We start from the raw sequence: 21,817 nt of genomic DNA, 5'->3' as shown, positions 1-21,817 counted from the left end.
ACACATGTTAGAAAGGTGGCTGCAGTCCTGTGTGCGAACACATGAAGAGGTCAAACATTAAACCCAACACACATTCTTTAGAATCTTATCTGCTACGGATTCCAAAGTGCTTGGAGTCCCAGATTTGGAAAATATTGTGCAAATAGGAAAAGATTTTCCATGTGCACTACCTAGAACAAAACAAAAAAGAAATGGAGGAATTTTAAAGCAGTGCTAAATTCATTTTCCATCTGACTTTGGTTTGGCTCAGAAAATGACGGTGGAAATTCCAGTGCATCGATAGGCATCAAAGACAGCATGAATTAGTCAGAACAAGAATGAACTAAGAGCGTTAAAATGACTAAGTTTAATTTGAAGTTACAATTACATAGCTGTTTCTGTACATGTTTCTCAAAATGATTAAAGCAAAGAGAGGAAATGAATAGAATGAAATATTTCTCTCCAAAATGACAAATCCAGTCCACTCTACCGCAAGCACTACACTTGAAATGCAAGAATGTAACAATCCCACATTTTAGAGACACATGAGTGTAAGTCAAAGACAATCTGGTCAATGCAATAAGCCTAAATGGTAAAAGGGCTACAAAAGGCACCCCTCGATGTTTAAAATGAAGTTTCTTTAAGGTTGAACTTGTTTTAGGCTACAATGCAATGCAGACAAAAAACAAAAAAACAAAAAAAAAACAACACTTTCTGTGGTTTTTCAAGCTTTCGAGAACAAGACTTCATTCGGTTAGACTATGCTGTGTGAATATAAGTTATGTCTGTGGTAAGTCCGCCTTCTGCGATTAGACTTTTGCATAAAATGTTCCATGGACTCATTTACACGTTGATTATCATTGGATGTCAGTGATATCATAACTATGGCACGGTTTAAAACCTGTTACACCACAAAGCTACCTACAATTAGTATGCTACAAGCTCCTCAGCAACACTGTGCTTTGCTACAGTGGATGCTTGGACAGTTTTGATACATCTCGGTATAAAATGCCTTTAACACACTATTGGACCATTTGCTGGGACAAACTCCATTTTTTGACTCTGACATCTCCAAGAAAGAAGCTGAAGGAGAGAAAACAAATATAGAAAACCTACAATCAAAGAAAAAAAAAATAGAGAATCTTCATTCAGGAATGCTTTATCATGTTAAGCAATAGTCCAAGATTTGTGACACTGGTATGTCACAGTGTACAGGAAACTAAAAGCAAGCCAAACCCATTACGTTGTTTCAAAGAGGGCCGTCTGAAAACGAACCAAAAATAAATGTTAACTCTAAATCAAAACAGCACGAATATTCAGTGGAGAGTGTGATTTTTTCCCCATATTGAGTTTATTTGTCCTAAACAGTCAGTGCCAGTGTCATTAAGACTTGTAGTTAGATGTTAACCAAGTTAAGCCTTCGTACAGTCCGTCACCGGTGGTCGCGCACGACGGCTGCACGTACCAATTCCTATCCCGGATACGTGTCAGTCCCAGCTTCTCCTGGATCTCGTGTGGCTTCATGGCGTCCGGCAGGTCTTGCTTGTTGGCGAAAATCAAAATGATGGCGTCTCGCATCTCGCGGTCGTTGATGATGCGGTGGAGCTCTTGCCTGGCTTCGTCAATGCGATCTCTATCAGCACAATCCACCACAAAAATTAACCCTTGCGTGCCTGTGTAGTAGTGTCGCCAGAGGGGACGGATCTTATCTTGTCCGCCCACGTCCCACACGTTGAACTTGACGTTTTTGTAGGTGACCGTCTCCACGTTGAAACCGACAGTTGGGATGGTGGTCACAGACTGGCCAAGTTTCAACTTATAAAGGATGGTGGTTTTTCCGGCGGCATCCAGCCCGAGCATCAATATTCTCATCTCTTTGTTACCAAATATCTTTGACAGCATCTTCCCCATCTTGTATACTGATCATAAATGGTAACTTCCCTCCAAAAAGAAAAAGTTTGATATGGTAAAGGCCTTCTTTAAGATTTTGTCTTGGGAATGTCAAATTTGGAAGTAAACAGAACACGTGTATAACGTTATCAAGAAACTGGGCCCAAAGTCACAGTGAATTAAATGTAGTTCCAGCCAATACTGGTCACTTAGTTGCTGATTAAACGACGGTAAAGTTACTGAAAACTTTCAGTAGAAGTGAAAAGGTCAAAACTCGATTTTCAGGGATTTTTCTTCGGTTTTTAGGGTGGTGCCACCCTCGATAATAATCCACACAAATGTGACAAAAGCAGCGATTTTTCAGTGCTTTTCCTGTGTCTGGTAAATTCTGTGAGGCCTCTTTAAGAGCCTGCGGTCTTTTAAGACTTCCTCTTGGCGTGTGAATGTCTGTCTCGGGGGCTCTTTCACGTCCTTCCCCCCAAATGTAACTGGATAGCAGCTTTAGTCGTTCAGAGCCTCGGCGGAAACGCGTTCATTTGGCCGGCCGGTGGGTCTGTCATCTGGTCCGTCTGAAGCGGAGCCGCGTCGATTTCAACCGTCCCGAATTCGAATTTTGTCTCACGTGCCCCTGAGAGACAAGAGATGCTCAGAGGGAGTGCCAAAGAAGAGCAACTTAGCCTGCTAGCATAGCCAGCCGGCCGACCAACCCACAGAAAATCGCCACCACACACTTTTTACACATATTTTCGACAGGTTATGTAAAATATAACAATTAAAAAGTTCTTCTCATTCATTTTAGAGCGACTAAATGCACGTTAGTTACCTGCGGAGGCCCAGCATTCTCTAGCAGTCTCAACCCCGGTGTTCACTCCTAAAACCAGCCGAGTTCAGTTCAGTCAGTGTGAAACTGACTACGTCAACGCGAACCAGCGGAAATGGCCGTTGCAGCCCGATTTTCATAATAAAGGTCTTGGCAAACGTCATTAACTGTTCGACTTTACTTTTAAAACATACATTTAAAATACACACATATTATTCTGTATTACACAGTCTGAGACACAGAACGCGGGGCAGTTTGCAATAGCGACAGTATTAGTTGTTGCTGTACAATCAGCAATAACACAGGACAAATATAAGTACAAAAGTGAATAAAAAAATAAAAATCTCAAACAATAAATTATAACATGGATGTTATGTATTGAGATAAAAAAAAACGTTGACAGTGCTCATGAAAGGCTTGATAACGGGATAGTTCACCCAAAAGTGAAAATTCTGTAATTATTTGACATCACTAAATCACCAATGGACTGACTTTAGCAGGAAAATTACTCTGTTATTGTCCTCTTGCATTAATGACAAACTATGTTCTTCTGTTTACACTGAAAAGCTGCTTTGGCACAATCAGTATTGTATAAAGCACTATATAAATAAAAGTGACTTAACTTGACTGTTTCCTATCCACCCTTATACAGTTTTGTTGTTACAAAACTGTATGACTTTATTTCTTTTGTGGAACACAACAGAAGATATTCTATATTGGTAACCTAACCATTTTGGTGAGCAGCGAATTCCAGTAAATAACTAAATAAATAAATAGGTGTAATACTAAGATCCATAAGTGACTTGTGAAGATAGTCACTTGTCACCACCTACTGGGGAAGCAATGTAACAGTATACAATGTTATAATAAAAGCATAATAAGTCACATCAATCCATCTAATGAACAGTCTGGAACAAACATTAAAAATGGTTGGAAATGCAACAGCGGCACACATTTATGGCTACAACAAATAAGAGAGTAAATGTTATCTTTATGCCTATAAGGTCAAGGAAGCTACAATAATTAAATTGGTAATTCATGAATGAACTTCAGCTACAATGGGTGGCCTGGCGAGTCTAAGTTATAGAAAATAAGTGTTATTATTAATTATTGTTATATTAGTATTATTTCTTATTAATTATTTACAATTAATTGAGCTAATAACGACATTTTTTTATATCTCAAGTGTCACAATAAGTTGATTTGTACGATTCCAGCATCTGTATCTTTATCAGCGTTCAAAATCAAGACGCTGTCTCTTTAAGAAACTGCGTCGCTGGGTTTGGGGAAAGCTAAGCGTGTCAGATATGGCGGAAAGGAATCACACTACGGCGGCTCCGTCTTCAGCAAGCATGACCTCTCTGGGTCGAGCGCTTTCCCGCAGCAGGTTAAGTCAACCAGAAGGGTTTCAGTCGCAGAAGAGCCGGAGCGCCGCGGGACAGACTCGCAGGAGGTACTCCAGCAGTTCAGAGTCACCTGATATCAGCCCAAATGTCGAGGCGAGGGTCCTGGTCATAAACACCGGCGGAACCATCGGAATGACGTATCATAATAACGGTAAATTGTATCAGCATCGCTCACACACCTGACTGCACGAGGTTCACATATTTACGACTAATACTGCACTGCAGACAAGTTTATGGGATTATGTGTTGATATCCCTCACACATTTCAATACAACAGAACAGTGGGAACGGTTTAAATACTGGGGGTCCACATTTATCCACGGGTCTTTGGAAATTAATGATAATCTTAAGGCTAAATCTAAAGTTGTCCCAAATGTATTCGGACATGCTAAAATTAAAATTTATGTGTGATAAATATCATTCCAAGTGACATGTGGCATCTGTAAACAAATGATGCTGAGCCATGCTTTATCTTTTAACTAACCTGTTAATAAGTGCCACTTTTTTATTGCAATCTTTTAAACTATAAACATAGAGAGATAGAAAGACAGTTACAAATCAGTTACATTAACTCAAATATTAGGATCAAAATACAATGATATATATAAAAAATGTTATATACATTTTATGCATTCTAAATTAAATTATAGATTTAAGGCTATAAAATAATCGAGAGCTTTTTGCTTTGTTATTTCTCATTTCTCTTAATGTATACAAGTAGTGCCTATTTCTGTTTTAAAATGAGTAAAATTAGAATTTTTCCATGCTAGTTTGCATTAAAGAATTTACCATATATAATTAGTAAGTTCACAATATACCAATTTTTAAATTTAACATTATTATTATCACAAAAAATAAGATATCTTTTTTGATTTGTATTTCAGTATTTTTTTTATTATATTACAATATTATTTATTTATTTGCAATTCTCTTTTTTTTTTCCTGTTTACATAAGTAATATTAAATAGTCTGTGTTAGATTTTTATTTTATTTTCAAGTCAAAGCTAAAATAACAGTACAGTTAGGTGTAAACAATTTAAATTTTAAAACATGAATTGTCTTTAACCAGTTATACAATAATTTGTATGGAATTTTTTTGGGGTACTTCATCTTTAAATTGCCAATGTCAGTCTAGTAATTGTAATTTTTAAAAAGTGCCACTACTTCTTGATTTTTATATATATATTTTTTTAGAAAGATCAGTTACATATCAGTTACATCACTTCAAATATTAGGATAAAAAATGAAACAAACAAACGAAAAAAAAAATCTATAGCCAAGAAATATACATTTTATGCATTATAAATCATTTAAAGGATAGATTTAAGGCTTGACAATGATTTACTTTTTTGCCTTGTTGTTTCTCTCTCTTTTTTTAAGTATACAAGTAGTGACCTATTTCTATTTTAAAATGAGTAAAATTATGATTTTTCAATGCCATTTTGCATTTGTGAGCAAAGAATTTGCCATATATTATTAGTAAGTTTGCAGTATACCATATTTTAAAGTTACCATTATTATCATAAAACAAAAATATATTTTTCTGTGAGTTGGATTTCAGTGTTTGTATTATAAAAATAAATAAATAAATAATTAAATAAAAAAAAAATCACTGTGTGTATATATATATATATATATATATATATATATATATAAAAAAAAAAGTACATTTATTTATCTTACAATAAATGCCACTTGGTCATGCACAAATAATTTATTTCCTTTTTACATAAGTAATCTTTGATGGTCTATGTTAGATTATTTCAAATCTAAATCAAAACTGTAAGGCTCTCTTCCATGTTTTGTGTGTGTTTTCACTCCCCATGTGCTCCGTGAACCAGTTTCTGTCTCCCGTTGATTGTGTTAATTTGATTACAAGTGTGTCTCGTTCCTCCTTGATTATCCTGTGTTTAAAAGCCCCAGTCCATTCAGTTAGTGTTTGTCGGTTCTGCTTGTTGATGTCTTCCGCTACGTGTGTCTTTCTGATTCCCTTGATTCTAATAAAGTCTCCTGTAATGATGTACTCCTGGTCTCCTCGTTCCTCGCTCCATGCTCCCTCACAGTAGCCTGTGACAGAAGAACCGACCAAAACAAAAAGTGACCAGCGCCTTTTCCCCATGTTTGTTTTCCACCTTTTTTGAAAGTTTTTGTTTTCCTTGTTTTCCCATGGTTTTGGAAATTGCTGCTCGCCTTAGCTTGCATGGATCTCCCCTTCGTTGAATATTCCTGGGAGTTCTGCAGGCTCGCCGCGGCTACGGTCCTCGATGACTCCACCCTCAACTCGCTGTTCTGGCACGGGGCCAACTACCATCGCCTCGTGGACCTCCCAGACACCACGGGACTTAGCTGCAGGGAAGGAATCCTCCTGTGTCTGGAGAGCGTCCTGCCCCGAGCCAGAGCCTGTCCACCGGCCACGGCAACCCCAAGTTCACCAACCGCTCCGAAGTCCAGTGCGCCAGCCATGCTGTTGTCATGCACACCAGCCATTCAGTGCATTCCCTATGGCAAGCCTGCCGGTTGTGCCCCTGTCGGCGCCAGCCCCAGAGCTCGCCCCAGTGTCGGCTCCAGCCCCAGAGCTCGCCCCAGTGTGGGCTCCAGCCCCAGAGCTCGCCCCAGTGTGGGCTCCAGCCCCAGAGCTCGCCCCAGTGTCGGCTCCAGCCCCAGAGTTCGCTCCAGTGTCGGCTCCAGCCCCAGAGCTCGCCCCAGTGTGGGCTCCAGCCCCAGAGCTCGCCCCAGTGTCGGCTCCAGCCCCAGAACTCGCCCCAGTGTGGGCTCCAGCCCCAGAGCTTGCCCCAGTGTCAGCTCCAGCACCTCGTAAACGCTTCCCTGATCCCCAGTTAGGCCCAGGGAAGGGTCCTGATTCCCAGTTAACCCAGAGAGGGCTCCTGTTCCTCAGTTAAAACCAGGGAGGGCTCCTGATTCCCCGTTTAGCTTAGGGAGGGCTCCTGATTCCCCATTTAGCCCAGGGAGTGCTCCTGATCCTCAGTTAAGCCCAGGGAGGGCTCCTGATTCCCCTTTTAGCCCAGGGAGGGCTCCTGACCCCCAGTTAAGCCCAGGGAGGGCTCCTGATTCCCTGTTAAGCCCAGGGAAGGCTCCAGGCCCCAAGTTTAGCCCCGTAAGTTCTCCCAAGGGGGTGTAGTAAGGCTCCAGTCATAGAGGCCAGGCCAGGGAACTGTTTGCTCCGCCATGGCCTCCCATGTTCCCAGATCCGCCATGGCCTCCCGAGTCTCCTGATCCACCATGGTGCCTCGAACGGGTACCGCTCCCTCCCTGTTGGATGTTGTGTGGCGTGAGGACGTGCCTTCCGGGAGGTGGGAGTAATGTCAGACTCTGTTCCAGTTTCTGTCTCCCGTTGATTTTGTTAATTTGATTCCAGGTGTGTCTTGTTCCTCCCTGATTATCCTGTGTTTAAAGGTCCTAGTCCATTCAGTTTGTGTTTGTCGGTTCTACTTGTTGATGTCTTCCACTATGTGTGTCTTCCTGATTCCCTTGATTCCATTAAAGTCTCCTGTGACGATGTACTCCTGGTCTCCTCACTCCTCGTTCCTCGCTCTGTGCTCCCTCAAAGTAGCATGTGACAAAAACTAAAATAAGAGTACAGTTAGATGTAAACAATTTTAATTTTACATTGTGTGCTAAAACATGAATTGTCATTAACCTGTTATACAGTAATATGGATGGATTTTTTTTTTTTTTTTTAGGTAACTTCATCTTTAAATTGCTAATGTCAGTCTAGTAATTTTAATGATTATCAAAGTATATCAAAAGAATATAATTTCATGAATTTCAAGTATGACTTGTCCAGTCCAGTGTTAACATTTTTGAGAGCAAAGCGGTTGCAAGTTTTTAATTGTAATAAACCCAAATTGCAGCTGTACATTAATGGATGTACATTAGAAGCCGGAACACATCTCCATATATATCCAAATAATGAATTGCACAGCTGAAAGTCTGTAAAAAGCACTGGTGACTTGATTATATAAAGTAATAAATGGGAATGAGAAGAGTCCTTCAAGAGTGGTTTTGTTTACAGTATTCAAACTGAATTGGTCTGAAAAGGATGCTGATCATGACTTTATTAGTAATTCCTCGAATAGAATGTCCAAATATTTGCCTTCTGTAAACAGTAGTTCATCTTTCCCGACGCTGGGCTTTAGTACCATTTCTTGCACAATACTGCTTGAATAGGTTAACAAACTTGGTTCTTTATATATAAAAAGAATCTTATCTAAAACAAACGCTGATAAAAAAAATAAAAGATAGCGCCTTTTAAAGAATTCGCAAGGTCAAACACAAAAACATTTAGCTCTGCTAAATTGTTTATCAAAGTTCAAGGACAGAATCCGCATTATATAATACAATAAACACAGACCTTTTCCACCCAAAACAGTTTTATCTTCCATTACATAAACACAGGATCTGTGAAAATCAACCATCATACAGAATGTGTATTTTTTTTTTTCTTCTGTGGAAACCTAGGCTAGACTCTAAAGTTATGTGAAACAGACTCCTGCATTTAATTATTTATTTGTTGTAGCCTTACCTGCTGTTAAGGGTCTGCATGATGCAATTTTGCTTTTACTTCCCTGGACACCAAAAAGGATTTTTCATGAGATTTTTAGTGTTCCATTTAATTTCTTTATCCAATAAATATACATTACCAAATGTGACCTTGGACCATAAAACCAGTCATAATAAGACAAGTTTTCAAATCATATGAAAGCTGAATAAATAAGCTTTTTACTGATGTATGTTTTGTTTTGTTAGGATTGGACAATATTTGGCCGAGATAATTTTATTTTCTGGAATCTGAGGGTGCAAAAAATAAAAATATTGAGAAAATTGCTTTTAAAGTTGTCTAAATTAAGTTCTTAGCAATGCATATTACTAATCAAAAATTAAGTTTTGATATATTTACGGTAGGAAATTTACAAAATATCTTCATGGAACATGATCTTTACTTAATATTCTAATGATCTTAGAAAAAAAAAATCCATAATTTTCACCCATACAATGTATTTTTGGCTATTGCTACAAATATACCCCAGCGACTTAAGACTGGTTTTGTGGTCCAGGGTCACAAATAGTTATAATAAACCTTTTCTTTTTTTCTTTTATCAATTTCCAGCATAATTAACTATTTTCCTTAAATTAACATGGTATAAAATTAGTAATACTGTGATACAAGAACGTTTTCTAATACTGCCCAATAATAGGGAATATCAAAATGTGCAAAATGATACAGTACAGTATACACAGTATCAAATATTCAGGGTGGTATCTTTTTGGCTTCGTTGCTAAATTCTATTCAAAAGAACCTGAGGGGTGCAAACATGACATGCATGCAGACTTTGTATATGGTGCATTTGTTATCAGATGTGTCTTTGTTGATAACATTTTTACTGACTTTTCTTCTGTATTTGCAGTTCTTTCTCCAGAACCTTATGCTCTCGTTGAAACTCTACGCAAACTCCCCATTCTGCATGATGAGCAGTACGCACAACAGACCAGACTGTATGAATACTACAAGCCTCCAGAGAACACGCTGGTGCTGTCGTAAGTTCCCACACTGCACAAAAATACCTGATCAGGTTAGAAGTTTATGGAGGTGTTGTCCTATTCATAGATCCAGTATTTAACTATTTGTGTACAAGATACAGGTTTGATGGTTGGTTTCTGTTATTATTGCACCAGAATAGCAATACTTCTCCCAAAATTAAAGTTGTCATTATTTACTTGCCCTATCTAATTAAAAAAGGCTAAAAATACATACTAAAAACATTGTTTAAAAATATTTCTGTCTTGTAGGATGCTGTTTCTTTTATTTTTTACAGATCTGATAATATTATAGAGCATACAAATTTGTGTTGTTTTAACAGGAAGTCCACTCATTCTCCTGATCCTCTATTTCATGGGTGCTGTAGTACTGGTAGCATAATGTTTGCCCTTGTGGGATGTATATGTACTTGCACATGTTTTCATGATTTGTGTTATAGATTTGCTAGTTAGCTCAGTGGTTATGGCTATACAATACTGTTTAAGCTATGAGAATGGCAGATGAAATATGATAAATGGGAGGTTAAACTGTGTTTCTTCTTGACACATTACCCGTGTATTTGCCGGAATCGCTGTGTGAAAGGGGGTTAAAATGTGTTTATTTTTGAAGTATTTAGCGTGTATTTGATGTAATAGCGGTGCATACTTACAGTATGCTCCTAGGTTCACAAAACAGTCGTCCATAAAATGCGTTGCTGTTCTGTTGTAAGTAATCTTAAAGATTCCTAAATATATCTACTTTTGGAAGGCAAAATAAAGTGCTTTTGTATTCGCCTAGATACACACAGCATCTCCCTGACATGGCTGCTTTATCACTAACTTCGGTTACTGAAACCATGCTTTCTTTCTTTGCGTGAACATTTGGGCAGCATTACGCAAATATTTCCACACAGTGAGGTAGAGATGTGGGAGCGTGTTAGACCGAGCCGTTTTAGGGGGGCGTGGCAGAGTCTTAACTTTGATAAAGAATATCTCTTTGGATTTGAGACTTAAGTCTTTGCAACTTCACAGATCTTCTTCATGCACCAAGAGCTTGTAACACTCCAAAGAGAAAGGAAAATTTGAAATCGCATCATATGACCCCTTTAACATCTTTCATTTATCGCTGTCTCATTTGTATTTGGCCAGTTTGGAGAAAGCCTCACCAAACCTGACCAGCCATGCGTTTGCGATCACAGGAACTTGTACAAACTCAGATGGGTGACGTGAATGGAGATGGCTTCAGATCGGTGATGTAGAATTTGGTTGCCCAACAAGGTCCATCGCCCAAAAGAAAATTAATTTGCTGAATGCATAAACTGTATTTTCCTGCGCTCAAACCTGCCAATCTAAAGGAAATGCTGTGTATGGCATTTGAGGTAATTTGTGAATTACCAAAGATTTATAGTCTAAATAAAATAATTTGCAACTATTACTGTTATTACACTTGCATCCAAAACCTTGTATTATGCTTGTTATAAAGTGTGTGACGTCACGTGCACTACCGCTGGTGGCAGTAGACAACCGCGGTGGCAACCGACCACCACGGTGATGCAGTTGTCACAGCGACTGTCACAGCCCTAAAGATATCTAATAATGTCTCGATAATAGAAAGGAGCAGTTTTATGTTTGGTGCCTTAGTTTTGTTTTCTGTGCATTAAAGGTGTGTGATTTTTGCTTTTTGCTTTTGATTTGCAAACATAATATATGCTGTACTGGATATATGTTATGGTTGGGTTGTGCATATGAGAGTGTGTCAGAGATGCGCCAATGCACAATTTGCATGCCAAACCCAATATCCAGTTACTTCTACAAATCTCTACTACTATTAGATCTATTACTCTTCTAGTTCATCAGTGCATGTAACAAGGGTGGCCCGATTTAACAGCCACAGGAATATGTATGTGGTTTTAGGATAGGCTGCCCATTGTTAATGAAGGCAGGTCATGCTAATCTGCTCACTCTCGGTTCCTAAATATGGAAAATTGCCCAGTGCTCCCCTCTTTATTACAGTAAGACCATGAGCCTCCCCTAGAGTGATGAGCAAAGTCTGAAGTCTGCTGCTTCATAATATTTACTCATCCATTGACGCACAAATGGTTTTTGCTTTAACTACAGGAGACGCCCCTGAAATCAGTCAAACTCTCGCTATCAATAAATAATCAGCTTTTTTTGTTTTAGTTGATCTAGCTTAATTAACCCTAGTTTGCCTTTGCTGGTTTAAAAAAAATAAGCTTTGCTTTACTTTAAGAGCTTGTTGTCAGTGTTTGGGTGTCTTTAACAATAATAATAACATTAAAATTTTGATGCTTTTAAAATAATTTTCTCTCTTTGTTTTTCCCCTCCAGACTTTCCAAACAGAACAAGAGGATTGTATATACAGTTTTAGAGTATTCTCCCCTCCTCGACTCCTGCAATATGACCACAGATGACTGGGCCACTATTGGAAAAGACATTGAGGTGCTCCCTTTTTAACCATCTTTATGTTTTAAAATTTGTTGTGTGAAACTTTGGGACTTTGATTGTATTATATAACTATTGAGCTTTGATCGGGTCACTCCCATTTCTGCACATATTTTTATTTATTTTTTTTTCCACAGCCCTGAGTTGGACAAGACTGAATGTAATGACTTGTAAACAGAACTGATCATGATTAATTTTTTGATGCTGGTATTTTTTTTTTTTTTTTTTTGGTGTTGTTTTTTTTTACAAAAGGGGAACTTTTTTCAATTTGTAATTGTTGGTAATCTTCTAATTTCTTGAATATAGTTCTGTGAACATATTGTCAGTTGTTAATTTCAACTTTTTTTTTTCTCTCATGTTGACAGAAACACTATGAGCAATATGATGGTTTTGTCATCCTGCATGGCACAGACACAATGGCTTACACCGCCTCTGCCTTATCCTTCATGTGTGAGAACCTGGGAAAGCCTGTTGTCCTCACTGGCTCACAGGTAACACGTTTTGAAGGCATAGTTCATCCACAAATCATTTACTCACCCTTGTGTTTTTCCAAACCCATATGACTTACTTTCTTTCATGGAACACAAATTAAGGATTTTAAAGAAAAGTCTTAGACTACTTAAAGAACTACATGCGCATTTTAGTTATGTCTCAGATGTTTGCATTAAATAGTTTTCAGTGCACCAACATACTAGTAGTTATTATGGCTAAAATCTTTTTTTTTTTTCCTATTTCACATTTAAACTTGTGGCCATGAAAAAAAAGAATAATGCTGACTTCACCAATAGCTTCACTACTATCTTGTATATGGCAGGTGCCCATCTATGAGATGAGGAATGATGGGAGGGACAACCTCTTGGGGGCGCTGTTGATAGCAGGACAGTTTGTCATCCCAGAGGTGAGTTTTTTAGTTTTCTGTAAGAAATTACATTTGGATACAAAGACAAGATACCATCACATATTTATGTTTTCTTTAAATGCTTATTTTGGAGCATGTTAACTTATAAAGAAATGATTTTAAAGCTGTTTGAGTGAATTGCTTGCTGTTTTTTACAGGTTTGCCTCTATTTTCATCATAAGCTGTACAGGGGCAACCGTGTCACCAAAGTGGATGCTGGAAGTTTTAACGCATTTACCTCACCGAATCTGCCGCCATTAGCCAATGCTGAAGTCGACATTAAAAGTGATAACAGTTCTGCCAACACACACAGTCCTAGTCCCATTTGAGTCTATTGCATTAAAAGATTAGTTTACCCCAGACTATGAAAACTTGGTATATTATTCTGCTCCCTTCTACTGCTTTTTTTCCCAGTGCTTTTTATTATGCAATTATAATGAGGCTTTCAAGATTCAAAAAAGACAAAATTAACACCATTAAAGTCTCTTAAAGGGATAGTTCACCCAAAAATGAAAATTGTGTCATTACCCACTCACCCTCATTTCGTTCCAAACCGGTAAGACCTTCGTTCATCTTTGGAACACAAATTAAGATATTTTTGATGAATTCCGAGAGCTCTCTGACCCTCTCATAGACAGCAAGTCAAATCAATATCTTAATTTGTGTTCTGAAGATGAATGAAGGTCTTATAGGTTCGGAACGACATGAGGTTGGGAAAATTAATGACAGAATTTTAATATTGGGTGAACTATCCCTTTAAAAGTCGTCTGTGTGACTGTGCTGTATTGTATAATCAATTGCTTTCTTCAGAAAGTTAACATATGATTTAAGATTTATTTATTTATTTATTTTTGTATAAATTTTTTTAGAAGCATGAAAGCTTATTTGCATGGTTTGGAACATCTCTGTTCAACTTGTTAATGATGCATACAATTAATCACAAACATGAGGAGTAACAAATGTTGAGTCTAAATTTAAATTTGGCTTAAAACTGCAAAAATTCACCATTGGATAGCTGACAAATGTATTAATTTCTTTCTTCTTTACATTTTTTTTTTTTAATATTTTTGCTGTTCACTTTAATAATCTTGTGGTGTGACGAATTAATTAGAATTATTATTACTGATGCTGTTGTGTTATTAGTTTTATTCAGACCTGTCATTTTAAGTATTATGCTTTGTTTTTTTTTCTCTTTAGTTAACTGGGATACTGTGTGGCGAGCTAATACAACCTCCAAATTCACTGTCAACACACAAATGAACCGTAATGTTGGTCTCCTGCGACTCTTCCCAGGAATCACTGCTGATACAGTAAGGCCGTGTGGTAATGTCTGCCTTTATTTGCCACATATTATCAACAAATCTCTTCATCCCACGTGTTCATTATCATATATACTTTCTCATCAGGTGAGGGCCTTCTTGCAACCTCCTATGGACGGGATCGTACTGGAGACTTATGGCAGCGGTAACGCTCCTGACAACCGTGCTGACCTGCTGGATGAGATCCGTAAAGCGACCCAGAGAGGAGTCATCATGATCAACTGCACCCAGTGCCTCAGGGGCTCGGTCACAACCTCATACGCCACTGGCCAGGTAGGGGTGTTTGCTTGAGAACGGCCTCATGTGGGTGTATTCCAGGAGTGTGTAATCCTTTAATATTCCCTCTCAGGCTCTGAGTGATGCTGGTTTGGTCGCTGGGTGTGATATGACCCCGGAAGCTGCTCTTTCAAAACTCTCCTATGTGCTGGCAAAACAAAACCTCAGTATAGAAGAGAAGAAAAAGGTATGCACAAATGTCTATTAAAATCAAATCAAAACCACATTTGACATACGAGAGGAAAAAACGTTGAAAAATCTAATTCGTAAGTTTTTAAAGAAATGTTTAAAAGTTGTCATAACCAAGTCAGTGTGTAACCAAGTAAATAAAAAAAGTAAACAAATTTAATGAATGAATTATTTAATGGGATAGTTACATCACTTGACAGATTACAATCTGAACTAATTTTGCCTTATCGTAAAAAGTCAATATTTTTAGATCCTGATATTTTAGGAGATTTTTTGTTGTTGTTTTTTGCATGTTGGTTATACCACATGATCTTTTTTTTGTTAAATATTAATAAGCAGTAAGGCAGTTTTGTTGTTAATAATAATACTACAACTAATTAGATTCTCCCAACTTCTTAATAAGGTTGTCTTTTGAAGACCTGCAAGACACCTGTACTTGTTTTAAATAAAAAATTTTTTTTTTTTTTTTATGATGCTGAGTCGCAATCTGCGTGGTGAGATGATAGCTGACCTGGGCGGAGCAAAGCTTTCTCTCAGTGACAGTCGATTTATTCAGGTCATCGCCAAGTCCCTCAGCATTAGCTGTAAAGAGGTAATGTAACCTGCAGTTTCCCATTTTCTAACAGTGCTTTGCATTTCAAACACTCAGGTGTAGAGGTGTGCGATATTGACAAAATCCTGATATTTTTGGAGGGATTTTGTTAATAACAATTTGATGATGTTTTGCTGAGTTTGCTGGTAACTTGGCTGTTTCCGGCCTGTCGTGGACATCTGATTCCTAAAAATATTCAGAAAAATTCTTTATATTCTGTGCGGTTATAAGCAGCAGTGACATAAATGAACTTTTACTTTTAAATTGATCTCCAGGGATATTTTTATCTTTATACTGGGATTTTTTTCGTAGCTAGATGTATACATGATCTTACATTCATTCTATGTTAAATTCAGTTACTATAATAAGATACTTTGGAGTTTTAAAATAACATTTTGAACATTGAAATATGAAATTATTAATAAAAATCAAATTCTGTTTCAAAATATGAAACTTAATTGTCAGAAGGTTTATAAGGCTGATTCATTCAGAAACGAAGCAATTCCCTGTCTTTTATAAACTGGTTCACTCTAACACTTCATTGAACACACTGAATATTTCACTGCTGTATTTATTTGGAACCTCTTCGGTTGGCATTCTAACTGCATTTCAATAGGCCACATCGTGCAGTGAGTGGACTGTCAAGTCATGTTTGTTTGTTTTTTTGAAAGTGAGTGACATACTCAATGTTGACTTGCACATTGTTAAAATAACAATTATTGTACAACCCTGTTATACACGAACAGCTGTGTCAGTTTGATACACTGTATTTTAGTGTAAACAGTGATGATTTGAACATATGTGCACTGTAACCACATTAACATAATTAATTTTAGTAATTAGGGTGGTAAAACAATGGAGAGTGTTTGCAGATGATTCATGATTTTTTCATAGTGAATTCCCGCCCTAAGAGTTTGTCAAGCTCTGCATGGTAGAATCATAATACGAAGCAGAGGTTGTGATTACCTATAATATTAATGTATAATATTAATGTCAACAGGAGCTTGAAGCCATACGAGATGCACTAACGCCCACTCTGGTGTGTGTTGCTTCTAAGATCGGAGACATTGATGCTTTAGATGCCATAAGGGAAATGGTAAGATACTGATACCTGTTTAAATCTTCCTCAGCATTTAGACATTATAGTTCATTTGCAGTTATTATTTTGAAAATATTGGTTTATTTTCAAAATCTGAAATATCTAATATGCTGCTGCAGATACGTTAAACCATGCTTTTATGGATTATGCAGGTTTGAGTCTGAATATATTAAAAGTGATCTAGGAGCATTCACACAAGGTTTGCACTACCAAATGTAGTCCAGCAAAACACGATACAGAACATGACTAATGTCTTCTGTTTAGGGCACTGACTTGAGCATGGCAGATTATGATGGTCGCACTCCCCTCCACATCGCTGCGTGTGAGGGCCATCTGAAAGTGGTGGAGTATCTGCTGGGTAAAGGGGCCACCGTCTATGCCAGGGATCGCTTTGGTGATACACCTCTTCGCAATGCTGTTCGCTTCAGGTAAGTCAGTCTTTAAGATGAACTAGACTGGTTGTATTTAACTGATGGGTTGTGACCCAAAAAGTCTGTTTTCACAGGGTTGTAGACAGCAGAAAAAAAAAAAATAAACATTGCTAAATGCAACTCAGCATATCATATTCATATTTAGGATAGCATTTGCTTACCTTCCATTCCAAAACAGTATGAATTACTTTCTTCCTTCAAACACAAATGATGAACTCCAAGGTAAAGTCAGTTAAGATGTATGTGACTGTATATGAAACGTTTTTATGTCTGTAGGCATAAAGAGGTTGTGAAACTGCTGAGGAAGACTGGAGCTCATTTTTCCCGGGAGGAAATGGAGGATACTGGAACAGAGTTGTGCAGGTCTCATTTACATTCACGTATTTCTCCTCAGTCGTTCTTTTTCCTATTGCTGTTATAAACTTGTGGGCACAGAAATTTGTTAGATAGCACAAATGTTTATTATTATTATTATTATTATTAATATATGTTATTACCATTCTTACACTTAGAGTGGTTTTCCAAATGGTAAATTAATATACAGTTCAACAAAATCTTTTTTTTTTCTTTTTTTTTTTTTTGAAAAAATGATGAACAGAAACTGGTTATCTCCTGTGTTGATGATTGCCCATTTAGAGCTTCTACTGTGTGTCTTACAGTCTTGCGGCGAGTGGCGACTTAGAAGGATTGGAGATTTGGCAGTTAGCTGGGGTTGATATGACCATGTGCAGTTATGATGGACAGATACCCATTGAAGTGGTGAGTTTATAGGGATTTGAATGTAATAAATAATTGTAACCAAACAATTAATGAATGAACTTGCAAGACATTTTGATGAAGTGTTGCATTGGCTAAAAATGCAATTGTGTTGTTCTCTTCAGGCAAGAGCCACTGGATGTGAGGAGGTTGTTGAGTTCTTAAAGCAGGCTACTCTGTACCAAACACAGGTATGGAACATAAAGTATATATATATATATATTGAGTTCTTAAAGCAGGCTATATATATATATATATATATATACTATATATACTTATATACTACTCTGTACCAAACACAGGTATGGAACATAAAGTATATATATATATATATACACTCCCCTCCAAAATTATTGGGACAATGAGGCCAATTCTTTATTTTTGCTATAGACTGAAAAAGAGATTTACATGCCAGCTTTTATTTCCAGGTATTGACATCTGGATCTGACAAACAACTTAGAAGATATCACCTTTTGTTGAACCCACCCATTTTTCATGTGAGCAAAACTGTTGGAACATGTGACTGACAGGTGTATTTTGTTGCCCAGGTGTGTCCTATCACAATGATTATTCAAACAATAATTAGCACTGAATGTGGATGCTCAGTTTCAGATTTGGGTTTTGCCTGTTCAAACTGCATTTATAGTTACCAACATGAAAACCAGAGACCTGTCTATGGGTGAAAAACAAGCAATTGTGAAGCTGAGAGAAGAAGGAAAATCAATCAGAGCCATTGCACACACATTGTTCATAGCCATTTCAACCATTTGGAATGTCCTGAGGAAGAAAGAAGCCACTGGTGTACTAAGTAACAGACATCGAACAGGTAGACCAAGGAAAACAACTGCAGTTGATGACAGAAATATTGTGAGGGCTTTCAGGAAAGACCCTAAAACAACTGTAAGTGAGATCAGCAACAACCTTCAGAGGGCAGGGGTGAAGGTATCACAATCTACTGTTAGCAAGATTAGCAAGAAGAATAGGAAGGCCAGGCTGGAATTTGCAAAAAGTACGGAGATGAGCCTCAAAAATTCTGGGACAAAGTTTTATGGACTGATGAGACAAAGATTAACCTTTACCAGAGTGACGGAAAGGCTAAAGTTTGGAGAAAGAAAGGATCTGCTCATGATCCCAAACATACAAGCTCATCTGTGAAACACTGGAGGTAATGTCATGGCTTGAGCTTGCATGGCTTCTTCTGGGACAGGCTCATTAATCTTCACTGATGATGTAACACATGATGGCAGCAGTAAAATGAACTCAGAAGTCTACAGAAACATTTTGTCTGCCAATTTAAAGAAAGATGCAACCAAACTTATTGGGAGATCCTTCATCATGCAGCAAGATAATGACCCCAAACACACTGCCAAAACAACAAAGGAGTTCATCAGGGGCAAGAAGTGGAAGGTTTTAGACTGGCCAAGTCAATCTCCAGACTTAAACCCTATAGAGCATGCCTTTTACCTGCTAAAGAGGAGACTGAAGGGGGTAACCCCCCAAGACAAACAACAACTGAAAGAGGCTGCGCTGGAAGCCTGGAAAAGCATCACAAAAGAAGAATGCAAAAGTTTGGTGATGTCAATGGGTCACAGGCTTGATGCAGTTATTGAAAGCAAAGGATTTGCAACTAAATATTAAGCCTTATTCACTTTAATCTATGTTAATTCTATCTGTTCCAATACTTTTGCTCACATGAAAAATGGGTGGGTTCAAACAAAAGGTGATATCTTCTAAGTTGTTTGTCAGATCCAGATGTCAATACCTGGAAATAAAAGCTGGCATGTAAATCTCTTGTCTGACATTCATCTTTTGATGTCAAACCCAATTTTTTCAGTCTATAGCAAAAATAAAGAATTGGCCTCATTGTCCCAATAATTTTGGAGAGGAATGTATATGTATATATATATATATATATATATTCAGTTATAAGGATATTATGTTATGATATTATCTTTTAATTGATGCTTAGCCATTTGAATTTTTGTAATTGAGTGATTTATTTTAAATGGTTCTGTGGTATGTCATGAATTTTTGTAAAATTGCATGTATTCCATCAAAGCTGCATGTATAAAGAGTATGCTCTTTGAAATATTAATTTGTTTATATACGTAGCATGTGCATTACTAAAGTAAGTTATGCACAACTTAAATACACTGTATATACTGTATATGTACCTTTCCACAGACTGATATATTTTAAGTATTAAATATATTTATCAGGTAGACTAATACATATTACATATTAAGTTTTCTGAACATAAACATTAAGGGGTTTCAGAATAACTAGCTTTATTTTTTTATTTATTTTTTTGATAATTGATCTGTTTACTGATACTCTTAACTTTTCAGCATCAGACAGATGAGGGTAATGAGGTAAAGACAGTTTAAGTCGTTTCACTCATCAGAGTAAAATAAAAATACATCTGTCATTTCATTTCATGTGGAGAAAATCTCACTATGTATACACACACACACACTCAGTATATACACACACACTCAGTATATACTGTTTGAGTGATGTGGATGTTTTTGTGTGATTTGGAGGTTTTTGTGTTGATCTTTCACAGAAAAACAATACAGGTTTTGGCAAACATAAATTAATAGCTTGAAAGGCATCTTTCACGACCTTTAGTGAGTGAGTGGTCCTGTATTGTAAAACATCCATTGCTGTGATGAAGACTTGTAGGCGCATGTGCTCATGTTCAGTCTTTGTGGCATGATTGGGGTGTAAGTGAAGTTACCAAAAATCAACCACTAAGTTAATAAAAAATCCCTCGTCTTTTTCTTGCAGCCAGTATTTGAGGAGGATGAGGTAAATTGTGTGTTGAGCTGGATAGCATTCAGCATACTGGTGCAGTCGTAGTTTACACTGAGATGTGCTGTGATAGGACAATGTTAGACCATTTTATGTTCACAAATGTGCAAAAACATAACTTGATTATGCATAAGCTGATGCATTAATATTTCACATATGGAGACATTGGTCTGGACGGAACAGAAAATAGTGTTGAGAACTGCTTTAATGTGTTCTTAAAAAGAAAGTGGTTAAACTGATAAATACTGTAAATAATAATTTAGCACATTGATCTTTTTTTTTTTTTTTTGCATTTAAAGTGTGAAAGTGTGCTAATTTTACATTATTCTCTGTCTGTTCTCTAGAATGGCGAGTATATCGAGTTTAAGGCTTGTCCAAGATCCTGAGGAGGCTGTCCTGCTAGCTGTCACTCTTTTGCAAACATCCTCTTAAAGCATAAAAAGCACAAGCCATACCTTTTAAGCCCGTCCCTCTAAAACCGTAAGCAATCAGTTCTGAATGTATCATGATGATGAACAATCATAAAACAATCATACACACTATTTATGTACAAGCACATTATTCAGACTATATTACAGTACAAGGTACTGTAAATGCTGATGTCAAACAATATGATACACCCTTATTTGAATATGATATATTTATTGTTTAGATTTAGAATGAATTTAGATATTTGAAGATGTCAGGACTAATGGCTGTTGTCTTCATTCAGTGTTTTTAATGTATTTAGAAAAGAAAAATCAATTGTAACCACAGTGAGGAGGAAGGATACATAATGTTATATACAGAGAAGTGCCCTCCTGAGTAACTATCAAAAATAATGTGTTTATAATCCAAAATGTAGTGGAACATCAGTATTTTCTTGTTCTTTATTTTTGTTTGTCTGTAATTCAGTGTTTCGTATTCATACGGAATCATGGTTGAATTTGAGATCACCTCAAACAAACTGTTTTATTGTTTCGTTTTTAAGTGTTGTAGCAATAAAAATATGAAAGCATATGTTTATGCTGTTGAGACCTGCAAATCAACACATGCCTGAACTGTCTTTTTGTAGTGTCATTGTGACATTAAAAAGCAATAAATATGTTTTGTTGCAAAAATGTAAAGTACATTTCTCATGTGCAAAGAGAAAATGACTAAAGTGTCCAAAAATACATAAATTATATTTCACATTACTTTTTATAACATACTGAGCCAGGTGAAGTTATAAAGACAGAGTCAGTTTTAAGAACTACTAAGTATATATTTGTATTTATTATATTTTATTCATTGATTTACACTGGTTTTATTTATTTATTTATTTATTTATTTATTTATTTATTTATTTATTTATTTATTTATTTTTCCTGA

At 36.9% G+C, this 21,817-nt stretch overlaps 2 protein-coding genes across 6 annotated transcripts; one reads left to right on the top strand and one right to left on the bottom strand.

The window, feature by feature from the left end:
• Nucleotides 1-323: 323 nt before the first annotated feature.
• On the bottom strand, nt 324-2,830 carry arf6b (ADP-ribosylation factor 6b). Its single transcript, XM_019085334.2, has 2 exons — nt 2,693-2,830; nt 324-2,497 (listed from the first exon to the last, which is right to left on the bottom strand). Exon 2 carries the CDS (start codon nt 1,888-1,890, stop codon nt 1,363-1,365), a length of 528 nt encoding a protein of 175 aa, XP_018940879.1. The 5' UTR covers nt 1,891-2,497; nt 2,693-2,830; the 3' UTR covers nt 324-1,362.
• A 1,132-nt stretch (nt 2,831-3,962) lies between these two features.
• aspg (asparaginase homolog (S. cerevisiae)) lies at nt 3,963-21,495 on the top strand. Of its 5 annotated transcripts, XM_042742716.1 has the most exons (19): nt 3,963-4,246; nt 9,522-9,651; nt 9,975-10,010; nt 11,979-12,090; nt 12,459-12,584; nt 12,908-12,991; nt 13,150-13,276; nt 14,189-14,301; nt 14,398-14,583; nt 14,660-14,773; nt 15,248-15,367; nt 16,368-16,463; nt 16,731-16,894; nt 17,174-17,260; nt 17,557-17,656; nt 17,779-17,844; nt 20,002-20,025; nt 20,444-20,464; nt 20,812-21,495. In XM_042742716.1, the coding sequence occupies exons 1-19, from the start codon at nt 3,997-3,999 to the stop codon at nt 20,851-20,853; spliced, it is 1,998 nt and encodes a 665-aa protein (XP_042598650.1). In that variant the 5' UTR covers nt 3,963-3,996; the 3' UTR covers nt 20,854-21,495. The 5 variants fall into 5 exon arrangements, with proteins under 5 accessions (XP_042598650.1, XP_042598651.1, XP_042598653.1 ...); XM_042742717.1 differs by lacking the exon at nt 20,002-20,025; XM_042742718.1 differs by lacking the exon at nt 9,975-10,010 and having other exon boundaries at nt 3,965-4,246.
• The last annotated feature ends 322 nt before the right edge of the window (nt 21,496-21,817 follow it).

This window comes from Cyprinus carpio, chromosome B17 (genome assembly GCF_018340385.1).
Source record: "Cyprinus carpio isolate SPL01 chromosome B17, ASM1834038v1, whole genome shotgun sequence".
Classification (NCBI taxonomy): domain Eukaryota; kingdom Metazoa; phylum Chordata; class Actinopteri; order Cypriniformes; family Cyprinidae; genus Cyprinus; species Cyprinus carpio.
Note: the sequence above shows the minus strand (reverse complement) of the source record. Positions and strands in the feature narration are given on the sequence as shown.